The following is a 13,709-nucleotide window of genomic DNA, read 5'->3' on the forward strand; positions in this document are numbered from 1 at the left end:
GGAATGGGTGAAGAATTGAAAATGAATTGGAGCCAGACAGTAAGCAAAGCGGGAAAATAGTGGAGAAGGAAGAGAGGAAAATAAAAAGAAAAAAAGGCATAGAATTAAATTGATATGTGTGAGGTGGGAGAAAAATATGAGAGAGCCACTTGAGAGTTAGAGAGGTTGTGAAAACAAAAGGATATAAGGGGAGAGAGGACTGTTTCATATGTGCCCCCTCCCCTTATTCCTCTCAGCCGTGGTGCTGATTCTTCTGTACACCTTGTTGTCATAACCTCAGGGCTACCTGTGATGTAAACAAATAATCTCTGACTGTAATGAATCATTTAACCAAGATGAAAAACCTTAGAAGAAAAGGTACATATTTTAACATAGGTTGTTTTTTCTCCTCCTCTACCTTTGGCTTACATTATCAATAATGCATGCTGTACTCATTGAAGGTGCACATGTTGATCTAGAGGTCTCAAGCGGTGCCACTGATGCAGGCTTTACCTGCACCTCCTGATTATACTTCAGCATAATCAGAGGTTGTGAGTGGGAGGTGAAAGTCCTTGGATCAGAAAGAAATGATAAAACATCAGCAGAGGCCAGAACCTTTGATAATAACAGTTTTTATATTATTTTACTTTATTTTGTGTTTGATACCATATGCTCTTTATCTCCATTTTCTCTCCTGCTTTCCTACTATTTGCTTTTCTGTCTCTATCCCTCTACTCTCCCACCACAAAGACTGTATCTTTTAAATGTCACACAGAGAACATTTAATAAATTATTTGTAATGTAATGTAAGCAACCTAAAACACAAGAAAATTCAATGTCTTTACAGCTGATTCCGTCTCACTGTATGAACCGATAAGAGTACAATAAAAATATACAACTGCTGCATATCAGTCAAATCATCCTAGAAGCACAACATCCAATGATTGTTGCAAACTATGTAGGTCGGTCTTTTAAGTAGATAATTATTGCACTATGTCTGTGTGTTTTGTATCAGTCCAGATGGTTGACATGAATGAGTAAACATGCAAACACTTGTAAAGCTGATGTGTAATCCCTAATTCTCACAAACAGGGCAAATGACAGTTCATTGATCAACGTGGTTTATGAGGACGTTTGACCAGAAGCTGAGCAGATCCTGTTTAAGAGTGAGAATAAGCAGATGATCGAGTTTCTTCCACTCTGTTAGGCTGCAGAGATGACACTCTGTTCAGCTGAAAACCTTTGGCACCATTAACAGCTGGAATGCTTTATGTTCATTTTATGAGCATGACATTGAATACAACTTTACATTCATTATGACTCATATGGCTGTACATTATTTTCTTATATGTTTTTGCCCAGGAGCACTCAAAATAGAAATGCATTGCATTCTTGTTAGAGGCAATTTTCTTTAATGACAACATTCTTCAAGAGGATGAAACATGTTGCAGCTGATAAAGTGGGCTTGCTACAGAACAATTCAAAAGCCTGCAAATGAAGTCCACAAAGTGCAGCTGATGTGTTCAAGATCAACTGGGCAAACAACTGACATTTAAAAGACACCATCATAAAACAAATGTAAATGAATATATATTATAAATTAGTCTATTATACCTATTTTACTATGTTTGTATACACAAACGTACATGTAAATGTGCATATAAGTAATGATGGATATACTGATATCTGTGAAAGAGAATAAAGATTTATATGCTTCTGACAGATGTTCACAGTCCATGTAAGCATTAAAAATGGTATTGAAATACACAATGCTATCTATGAAAATTTGATCCAGTCCTGAATTTATGCACCCATTAGATTGAAACTGAGAGGCTCTGGTGGCACACTGATTGGATGGGCAGTGAACTGAACGAGAGATGATCCCCCAAAGTGGCTCTGAAATGTACATTCATATGCTGCATACTGTAGTAAAATATGCACACTGTCACTCATTTAAATTGCACTGAATGTGCATGAAGCAGAAAACTGCTCTGCATAAGTATCCTCTCGACCTCATCTTCAATAATCACTTGCACTCTCCCACAAAGGCTTGCCTCTTGTTTCCTTCTCCGGTCGTTTTGCTCTCCTCCTGTTTTAGATTTCCAGCATGGATAGTGGTCTCTCTCTCTCTCTCTCTCTCTCTCTCTCTCTACGTCTTTTTTGATTGTAGCAACATTAATTGTATAATACATGATGGACACGCAGCAGCAGGTGAAAAGGAAAACACTCCACAATTCAAAGAAATATAAGCATAATAAACACATTCTTATAAGGGAAACATACAGTATGAACACTTTTGGCGGCTGACACCACAAACCATTACTCTCTCACATCAGTACCTTCATCCTTATAGGCAAGTCTACTTTAGTATGCAAAACACAACACACAACGACACACACAGGGATGAGTCAGACACATGGGTCAGATGACCCCTCCCCTCACAGCTGAGTCATCGGTGACGTAGTCTTGAGGAGTAGCTTCATGTCAGACATGTGGCTGAACCGTGGCCCCTCCTTTTCCACGTCTAAGTTAATTTTCTCTCTTGCTGTATCTGTTTTATGATGAGAGACTGCCATATGGTGAAAGTCTTGGCAGGAATACAGATGCTCTGCCGCAATACTGTTTCTCTCTCTCACTCTCCCCTTCCTTTGGCTCCGTTTCTCTCTCTCTCTCTCTCTCTCTCTCTATCTCTCTCTCTCTCTCTCTCTCTCTCGTTTACCCCAATTTAATACTATCTTCTTTTACAGCCTAATTTATCTCTATGTACTCTACAGACAGGTGATGTGTACATGTGTTCTCACGAAGCTATCTGAAGAGGAAGTACAAGAGTAGGCAAACAGACTATTATAACAGTCTTAAGCTAAGTCTCAATTTGGGTCACCCGTCTGTTCTATTAGAGTGTTGATCAGAAAGAAGTAAATTTGGAATGATTAGGAAATTTGTCTTCTATCCATTTCTGTTAGAGCTCTCTTAACTTCTGAGAGCCACTTTCTTGTCCCGTGCTGTCACTCTTCCATTTCCCCAGCTTGCTTTCTGTAAGCCTCATTGAGCAGCTGTATCTCCTCACGATATCCCGTGCCTCCCTGCGTCTGTCGCCGGCTGTTCTGCCGGTGGGCCTCCACAGTGTCTGGTATAGTGATGTTGATGGTCTCCGCTTCTGGGTTGCCGCTGCTGGGGATGAGCAGAGAGTAAGAAGCCGTCTCTCCAAGGTCGCAAGATACAAAGCGGTTTTCTCTTCGCGAGTAACGCAGCGACGGTGAGCGAGCGTGGGTGGAGGACTGGCTGATGTTTGAGATGATGGAGACACTGTCCATGGCCTCCTCGTTGTCACAGATCTCCAGAACCTCCAGGTGGATTTTGACATTGGTGTCCCCCACACCAGCTCCGATGCCCATTCCGATTTCCATACCCATCCCTACGCTGCTGACATGCACATCTCCAGTCTGGCCTCCTGATCCTGGGTCATCTGCACTGGGCTCGTGGCCAACTGATTTGGAGCGGTACACTTCCACCTTTAAGGCAGAAGGAGATTAATAATACAATTAAACATAAACAATGTGGGGTCACAATATAATTCAACATCTTTTTTTTTGTGAAACTAAAATATTAATTCAATAAACCCAATTTCACCATAGGGATCATTCATGTCTGATCATAATCTGTCTTGATAGTTTATACATATTTAATTTTAATGCCCCATGTCAAATCCCCCCACTGATTTGTAATAAGGCAAATTTTTTAATTTTTTTTATTTTAGCTATTAGTTTGGCTTAGCATAAAGACTGTAAATGGGGAAACAGCTAGCCTAGCTCTGCCCAACGCTAACAAATCTGAAGCTCACTACTTAATTTAACATGTTATACCTTGTTTCTTTAATCCATACACAAACTGAGATGTAAAAACAACAGATTGTGGTTTTATGGCCAGGGAATAGTTATAGAATATAACTCCCTGTAAAACCACAATGCTTATTTGTGTATGGTTTAAGTCAGACTGGCTGTCTTCCGCTGTCTTTATGCTAAATTAAGCTAACGGGCTCCTGGCTCTAGCTTCATGGTTTTATACACAGAGAGACATTTGAGTGGTGTTCTTTTCATTTAACTCTTAGCAAGATAGCATATTTCCCCAAAATGTTGAACTATTCCTTTAATGAATTGCTCAAAATGAACAAGAATTGAGCTCCTTGCTGAAAAAAACTGTCTTGAGTGCTGTTACCTTCTTGGCATTATTGGGGGAGATTTTGAGTCCATCGCTGCTGACCTCGTAGGTGGAGAGAGAGAGGGTTTTTCCTGTGGGTGCTTGCAGAGATACGGTACCCTGGAAGGCGCACAGGGGGATTGACAGACCTGATGACCGCTACATAGGAAAAACGAAAAAAATAAGCACACAAAATTACTATTATACGATATATTCAATCTTGGCTGCTCATCATGTTATTGACAAGAAGTACAAATCGTCCGATGCTTCACATCAACTACAAGGTCCTTTTGCATCTTGTTCACTCTGTTCAAACTAATTGATCTTAGATTGTGTCTGTGATGTCAAGGCCAGGGAGATGAATGTGTTGACCAACCATCTCCACCCCGAGAGTTAATGAGGCTTACATGTGAGAAAGCTGTCAACAGCAGTTTGCTGGTAAAATGAGATGTTAGGGCTCAGTGGGTTTAGCTGCTAGCTGAGACTTTTCAGGTTCACAGTAAAAGATGTTGTTATTATGGGATGATCTATACAACAATTTAGCTGTTACCAGAATTTTTTTAATTAATCTGAATAATATCATTTCAGTGTGTAAAACATTAATCAAACTTCTTCAGTGTTTTCCTATTAGTTTGGCATCTTTTTAGAAATAATTTATATCAGTCATCTTCTCATCATATTTCATATTTTCTAATGATATTTTATATTTTTTTCATAGTACAAGCAATATGCATATTAGAAAATGCATATTGCTGGCAGAGGAAAGGAGGATCATCCTGTGGTGCGACAGCAGGGAGACCGTGGCAGGTCTCATTAAGCCCTCTAAATTATTTAGATTAGTTCAATGTAATGATCTGATTGTGACTATGACGCACAATAGAAACAAAGAGGATGTCAATCTCTTGTCCTCCATGACTCTGTCTGTTTTCCTGTCATTGTCTTTGCATCATTGCTGATGATAGAGAGAGAGAGAGAGAGAGAGAGAGAGAGACTCCGACTTGTAGCTGAAAACACATTGTCAAGTAAATCAAATAATCCTTAGAACCCATCAACATGGGGAGTGCATTGATGGATGTGTGTGTGTGTGTGTGTGTGTGTGTGTGTGTGTGTATTTGTGTGTGTATGTGTGTTCTGGGTATTTTCTGTTTTGTGTAATATTACAAATGCTGCAGCTCTCATAAAGGCACCAGACATGTTTTAAGATATATAAAAAATACTCTGCCGTGAATAATAATATTTTGTTTTTCCTCAAAAAAGCACAAACACCTTATTAAAAACCTTAAAATTCCAACTATTCCTTCTCCCTAATTAAAATATCCAGAATCGATGAATATGCAAATATTTTTCATTTCAAAAGTTTAACTGCTCAATAGAAAATGTTTCCTCCTTCACAGAAAAGTCCATTCTCAGTGTATGTGCACTGGAGGCTTCACGTTTCCACATAACACTTGGCCTAACAATTGGCCTCCAAAGTAGTTGTGATGTCACAAATCATGCTCATAGGTATATGCCTTAAATTTTCAATGAGGGCAGAAAAACTTTCCTTCTTCAACAGATTAATGTGAAAACAGCCTTCTAGTGTCAAACTCTGCACATACATCATTCTGTACAGTGAAGCTCAAACATCAAAGTCAGGTGACACAATAAGAAAAAAAACATTGATTTCTCATGTATTTTCCATCATGTATTTAAAATATATTAATGTATTATCTTTAGATATATGTAATGCAGATGCATTTTTTGTGACTACATTGCAGAAGTAAACTGTTTGTGTTGACCTTTTGCTTCACAGTATGAGTCTCACATGACTGTCTTTTAGAGGTTGGAAGACAATCAGTGTATAGGGGAAACTCCTGCATATACTAGGCGGGTGGAAGCACGGGTCTTGGGGCCTCTCAGATTTTCCTGTCTGATGTATCTACTGACAGCACTCATGATCATGTTGTTGTTAAACCTACAGTGTGGAACTTTTACATATAAATGAACGTCTGTTACATTCAAGCCTTTGCCAAATGAGCTAAACACAATGCTGATTAAGCCTATCACCGCCAGATAAATCTCTCTGTATTTCACAGTCTACCAATCTGGTGTCAGGTTTAACATTCCTGTGCTGGCCGGATGAATGTATACTGCACAAGCTCTATGGGCAGAGCGGTTAGCAGTTCTGGTTAGCTCTCTGCTAACTTGAATGTGGATAATATAATTTAATCGTGCGGCTCCTTTAGACTTTCCGAATGCTATCAGACCGAATGGATTAAATTCTGTGAAACGAGTCATTTCGCAGGAGTTGTGTGATGCACAAAACAATTTATCCATCGTTTTACAGCCACGACAGTAGCAACGGAGTAGGCTATGGTGGAAACACGTGTCGACAGTGGTTTTGTAATTACTCTCATTGCCAGAAGGGGCAGACAAAAAGTCCTGCACTCCAGCTTTAAATATGAATAGATGTATTCTTATATATCTATACAATGTTTGAGATGTTGTGATATGATGTATGTCTACAACAATGGAAGATGTATCTAAGGAGGATCATGTGTGTTACAAGGCAGATGTTGTTATGTATGATGAATAAGAGTGTCTTGAGAAAGAAAGGTCAAATAGTGCCTCAAGCTAACATGCTATCCCAATGGTTAAACTACAGCTGATGTATTATCTAAAATACTATAAGAGAGAATTTCCGACTCTGCTCGGGGTCCATTCAGCTCACACAGGCTGATGTTTTACTTTATGCACAACGTGAGAATTAAACCCTTGAAAGAAATATCTCTAGTGTGAAGTCAATTTTATTACATAATTACCATGACAAAGGGGACTTTAAACTAAGAGGGAGAACCTGGTAAACATTATACCTGCTAAACATCATGCTAGTGTTGTCATTATGAGCATGTTAGCACACCAAAGCAGCTGCTGTAAACTCTTTTTGTACACATAATGCAAGAATGAAAGTGACAACATAAACCACCTATTTTATATGAGCAGCAGCACTAGCTGTAAGTATGCATTATTGATGCCTACAGATTCTGGCGTGCGGTATTGATTCTGGTTTTGTAATTTTTCTCTCTATTCAAAATCAATTGCTGTTTCATTTTCCACCTTGCAGCCTTATTTGTGAGAGAGCCATCTATTTACATTTGCAGATGTATTCTAAGAAGGGTAAACGGGTTTCAGTTCCTTACATCTGAATGCACATTAAATCTCCATTTCCCCTTAGGGAGAGCGCTTGTGAGCACGCCTCCAGCTCTGTGCTTGCTAACAGAGAGTATGAAGTCACAGAGAGGGTAAAGATGTCTTTAAGCTCTAATTCCACCTCTCCCTGTGGATGCTGAAGGCCAGAAGGGCTGACAGTAAGGAGGAAAGACGCTGCGTAATGACATCTAGCCTGCTAACGAGGAACAAAACACAGCAAAGAAACACTATAAATCAAAAACTATTTAGATGTCATCTGTTGTGTTATACAGTATGTGTGTGTGTCTTATGTGTGCTTTTATGCCCATGGGGAGAGGGGGAGGTTGCTGTATGTGTCTTGCTTAATGTTTGTATTTTTCGTCTTTTCTGTTTTGTTGTGTGTATATATGTGTGTGTATGTGTGTTTGTATATCCAGTGTCTGTCTTCATATACTGTAAATGTGTATCTGCTGACCCCAGTCAATGACTAAGGCCTACAGGAACATACAGTAATATACAGAGTTTGCTACTAAGAAACTGGCAAGTAGGACACACACACACACACACACACACACACACACACACACACAAGCCAGCAGTGAGCATCTTCAGCTTATACATGATGCAAAGTGAGTGCCAAAGCCAAGCAGTAGATGCATGCTCCATGGATTTTCCACCCTCTGGTGATTTTCAACCCAAAACATTTCAGACTTATGAGTAGAGCAGAGACAGAGAGGAAGAGAGACAGAGTGTGTGCATGTGTTTGTGTGTGTGCACATGTATATATGCATTTTAAACATCTGTTAATGTCCTTGTTTGTTTTGTGAGTTTATGAGCTCATAGTGTTATTGTTCTGAAAACTTACAATTACACTGCTGTCAGTTTCAGAGGTAATGCCTGTGGCTGCACTGCTGTTTCTCTGGAACAGAGCGAGGCTGTTCCTTCATCTATGTCTGGTATCTCCAATGCCCGGATACATTAATCATTAAGCCTTTGCTGTTTTGTCCTTGTTTAACAATTCAATTGGATCCAGCGAAACATAGAGAGATTTAAGCTTCTGGTATTACAAGAGCACAGGATGTCAACTACAAAGAAAGAAATGGATTAAATATGGATTAGGGGATAGTGACTCATGTGCTCTTAACAAACTGCCTTGAGCCGAGTTGTTAACCGGTAATACTCTTTGGCTTTGCATCAGCTGGATAGAGCAACTATTGAGTGATTGAGAAAATCATAAATTTATGAGCATAACTTTGGGTTTTGACAGACAGACATAACAACACTGGGCACAAAATATGTGTGTTAATATGTGGATACGGTAGCTGTGTTTGATGGAGTGTGAGTGGGTTGTTTAAAACATGGATTCTATTTAATTTTCATCCAGTTGTCATTCCAAATCACATGTGTGCACAAAGAACATTGACAAACACATAGGGGGGCTAGCCTTCAGTGGATAAATGTCAATTAATACTGCTTAAACGCCAAAATACCACAAGACTAATTCAATGAATAGAGCTCTGGTGAGCTGGTCTTAGAGTGTCTGTGGAGCAGCAATGAATGAATATTTGGTTTTGAAAGACTGGCTGACATTTGTTACTAAAAAGGTAGGCTGCTGATAGTATCTTGATCAATTGCTCCTATTAGTCAGAATCCATTGAGGCTTAACACAGATAAAGATATGCAGAGAAAGGAGAGGAGAGGAGAGGAGAGGAGAGGAGAGGAGAGGAGAGAAGAGGAGAGAAGAGGAGAGGAAAGGAGAGGACAGGAGAGGAGAGGGGCTAAGGGAGAGAGGATTTTAGCAATTTCATCTATATCACATGCACAGCTCTCAGTCTGTCAGCTTGATTATAAAGAGGCATATTCACAGATGCGGAAAACCCCACAGAGAGACAAACCAACAAAGTCAGACAGGCATTCAGACAGAAAACAAATGCACAAATATGCCCGCACTTCTAGTTGTGTGTATACTTGTCTATACCTCTGGCCTACCACAACATATTACAGGTGCACTGCAATAAAAAAGCATTTAATTTCCTTTTGAACAAAATGTAAACACAGAAAGGAAGATTGAAAATCCATCTATTTTATGGTCCTGAGTCGCTAATTGTTTATAAACAATCACCTCAAGAGTACATCACCATATGTTGCATGCTAATGCAGTAGTTATTTGACTAGTTTAGAAAGCAACAGGGCTGAGTGTGGGTGTGGAAAAATCATTTAATGCCAGCCATAAACCACAAAATGACAGATACAAATGACTTCATTTAATGGTTCAACATCAGACTAATCAACTGACTGCTCTGGATCGTGGTGTACCTGTCTTGGTGTTCTCTCGGATTTACTCCTGCACCACTCCCAGTCTGTCAGCTCGATTTTGCGACACTCCTCGTGCGACAGCCTCCTCTCCGACCCCTCGAACACCGATGACGTGTCAGTAAGATTGTGATCCTGCTCCCGGTGATGAGAGGGCATGGAAGGGACACAGCGGAAGTCATCATCATCTCCATGGTTCTCATGTGGGAGTGGGGGACAATCAGCCAGCGCCTCTCCTCCACCGGCCACAGCTTCCAATAGGAGGTCTGCATGGGAGGAGCTGTCCACCGGACATGTGGTGCTGAAATCAAAATTGGGCCCCAAGCTCGAGAGGCCACCACTCTCTAGTGCATCGAGGCGGGTGTTAGGGAAGTCACAGTTAAAGAGGCTGTGATAGGCCGGCGTCTCAATGGGCGCACTATGATGAGACATGGTGGCATTGGATAACTTATACACTCCATAGCCTTGTTGGAAGGAAAGGTTGAACTCAAATTTTCTTTTCATCACTGTGAAGAAAGTAATTGAAAACAAATAAATTACACCCTCAATTTAAAAACAGAAGTAGGCTGCATATCACATTTGGAAATTGGTTTAGAGCTTCTTTAAGTAAAAAACATGCTTGATTGCTCATTGTTAGTAAATTTGGAGCATGCCTGGATACCTGAGGGTTCCTGTGTTGGATCCCGTTTGCAGTTAATGAAGCAGCCACATGGCATGTGAATCCAGCGTTCAGACAGCACGAACAACGGCGTGACCGCAGGGGCAAGCAAAGTGAGAAAGAAGCTCAGAGTCTCAAGGGGCGAGCTGCGTGCATTCACTGTGTGGCGCACCAGCACCAAAGTCTGTGAATGAAAGGGAAGGGGAAATTAATTCACTGAGGTGTCAGTGATTCAGTATGCATGAGGATGTGGGGGTAGGGAAACTCATGAATGGAAACAAATTACACAGATCCTTCATCCATACTGGGCTTTTTTTGCTTTTGCTTTTTATTTTTCTGTGTTGTCGTTGAGTCAAAATGCAAAATGATTGGACTGTTGCACTACTGTACAGTGCACGGGTGTACTAAAATTGAATAAATATAAAAAAAAATGTGTACATTTCTATAATGAAAGTATTCCTTTATAACTAATGTTTATATGACCCAGTCATTGTGCCCCAGCAACAGGTGCATCGTCGTTCTGATATTGACCTCCAAAGCTTTCTAGAAAAATGTTATACCTGTAAATGCAAACACAGACACAAAGACAGAAATCTAAAAGTAAACCTTCTTGGGCAAGACATGTTTGTTTAGGCTTGTGTCTTAAAAAAACAATAAAGTTATTCACATCTACCAAAGGAAAGCTCATTATGAATTGTTCAGTTGCATTTATTGTGTTCCTGAGCAACTTGGACATTTACTGCATTAATCATGGCCAGAGCTTTTCTCATTTTCAGAGTTACAAGTTTGAAATGCCAATTCTGTTTGCCCATCATTGTCTGCTGGCTGAACAGCTTTTATCACCCCAAATTCTTTTTTTGTTTGAGCAGAACAAACACTGTTTGGCAATCATATCAATCAAAATATTTCACAATACAATAAATGCTGCTCCTAAGGTTTTATAGGAAAGCCATCCTACTGAGGGCCTTCAGGGAAGGTTGATTTAATGGGACACTGGCTGTAACCAAACTTAACTAACTAAACTAAAATTTTGAGAGAACTTTCAATGAGTCAACAAATCACGAAGAGATGTCTTAATGGTTTCAAGACATGAACAAAAAGTGTAAGATTATTAATTAATTATCCCACAAAATACACAAGTTGCTGAAAGGATTTTAAAAGAGTAATACATTTTTATTCTGATTTACAGACTTTTTGTTTACTTTCTGTTACTTTATCCAAAGCTTAAACTTACAGGTCATAGCCACAAAAACAGCAACCGAAATGGTGGCCTAATATTTGATTTGGGTATGACAATGTTTAGCAATGTTGGGGTACATTAAAGGCCGAAACATTTATTTTCAGGTGGCTGCAGACTCTTTTCTCAGGTTACTCTGAGTTTGTATAGAAGGCACATCTCTTTGTTGCACCTGTCTTTTGGCTAAAATACAGACCCCCCAAAATTTGTAGCATAGTTCTACTCATCTTTGATATCAGAAACTCAGATTGGCCCAAATAACAGAAATGAGCAAGGATAGTTGGACAGGGGTTTCTGTCTGAGGATCCTGTTTTTCTTGAAAGAAAGTGAAAAGTTATTCCAATATGATCACTTCTTCTGGTTTGTAATGTACTTTTAGGAATTTTCGAAAAACAAATGTCAGTGAAAGATTTAATAAGATAAGACATTTAAACCAAAACATTTAAAAAATCTTGAGACAAGTAGGTTTCCAATGGGAATATGTATAAACATAACTCAACTAGTAGATGTCAGCTGTCAGCTTATTAGATTAAACGGTTTGGGTGTATCGAAATGGACCAGCTATTTATAAAAGTTATGAGGCTGTTGCTTTTGATGTAGCATGCGCTTTTGTCACGCTGCTTACCATCATTGGCATCCATAAAATAACTCGAACAACCGCCAGTATCATGGAGAAGCGCTTTTGTGCAAACACCACTGGTGTGTCCCCGACAGCTGCTGCCCTCTGCCCGCTGACAGACACTGAGGACAGACCGCTGTTCTCCTTCCCCCTGAGCTCCGACACTGTCCCACATGAGCTTGGGCTCAGTTCGTTGTAGGCACCGAAACTTTTATTCAGACTGTCCCGGGAGAAGGACTGGAGATCACAAAGGGGAGCGGATCCACTCAGTCCCCTCGCCATCTCCAAATAGCTCGGGTACAGTAAAGTCCTCTGGGGTTCTCTGGAGCACAGCAGCTGGTAGGTGAGGGGGATAAAGAAAAACAACAAGCCGCAGAAACACAGGGAATATAAAGAGAAAAGCAGCAGAATGTACAAACTGTCGCTCTCTGGGAAACACCCAAGAGAGGCCGGCGTAAAGCTGCCCCATCCGCACAAAGGTAACACACTGACGGCCAAGCTGACCGCCCACACAGCGGCTATGGCCCACATCACTCTCAAGGGCCGGCGGACAGACTGGAGCACTCCAAATCTCTTTGTGACATAAAAAGTGTAGGCTGCTATCAGGCAGGCCTTCATATTGCTTGAAACACCCTGGAACACGTACAGAAGTCCGGATAAAGTGCACAGACTGCTCGATCCTCCACCTCCATCGCTCTCCCACTGTAGGAGCATGAACATGGAGAGAGGGACCACACTGAGCAGGTCGTCCACCGACATGGAAGCCACAATGAGACACAGGGAGGTTTTCCTCCTCATCCGGAGGAGAGAGAGGAGCGAATACACCCCTCCGACAAAGGTAGCAGCCGCGATGGTTACGCACAAGCCGAAAAGCAGCAGGCGAATTTGCCTCTCCACCTCCGAGGGGTCTGTCTGCTCGTAGGTGGTCGTGGAAAGGTAGCTCTGGTTGGGCGCCGGGGAGCTTAGGTGCGTCGTGGACATTTTCAGTGAATGAACTTTGTCTTCTCTGTCCCTCTTGGCACTTTTAATTGGTCAAATCTGGCTCATTCGCCTGTAAAGTTTACCGCGCTGCAAAGATGTGAGGATGGCACAACATGCGCCGCATCTCTAAAAAAAATTTGACAACAGAGATGAGAGAGAGACATAGCGCAACATCCTTCTCCGATCCAACAGGAAACGCACGCGTAACCAAAGCTTTCCGGTCCTTTGGATGTGGAGCCTCCGGGTACAGTGCTGGCAGGCACTTCTGTTCACCGTTCAAACCGCGCAACCAGGGCACCTCTTGTTTCCAGCTGCTGATGTACGCGCTGTCGTCATCACCGTTTCCTCTCGCGGCAGTCATTTGGGGTTGGGCCAAACGCAGCCAACTACTACAGTGTCTGTGTGGAACTGGTCCGATACATCAGGCTGCTTTTTCATTTGTGCCTTGGCCCGATGCTGACCACAGGTCATGCCAAATACTTGGCATGACCTGAGTATTTGTTGTTAAATGTCCCTCTGAATGAGGGAATACAAATGAGAAAAAGAAGCTATTATGT

General features: G+C 41.0%; 1 protein-coding gene across 1 annotated transcript; it reads right to left on the reverse strand.

Moving 5' to 3' along the window:
• Positions 1-654: 654 nt before the first annotated feature.
• Positions 655-13,498, reverse strand: LOC137186204 (probable G-protein coupled receptor 149). Its single transcript, XM_067594938.1, has 5 exons — positions 12,178-13,498; positions 10,319-10,499; positions 9,661-10,163; positions 4,195-4,335; positions 655-3,491 (listed from the first exon to the last, which is right to left on the reverse strand). The coding sequence occupies exons 1-5, from the start codon at positions 13,150-13,152 to the stop codon at positions 2,985-2,987; spliced, it is 2,307 nt and encodes a 768-aa protein (XP_067451039.1). The 5' UTR covers positions 13,153-13,498; the 3' UTR covers positions 655-2,984.
• Between the last annotated feature and the right edge of the window lie 211 nt (positions 13,499-13,709).

The sequence above is a fragment of the Thunnus thynnus genome, chromosome 7, assembly GCF_963924715.1.
Source record: "Thunnus thynnus chromosome 7, fThuThy2.1, whole genome shotgun sequence".
NCBI lineage: Eukaryota > Metazoa > Chordata > Actinopteri > Scombriformes > Scombridae > Thunnus > Thunnus thynnus.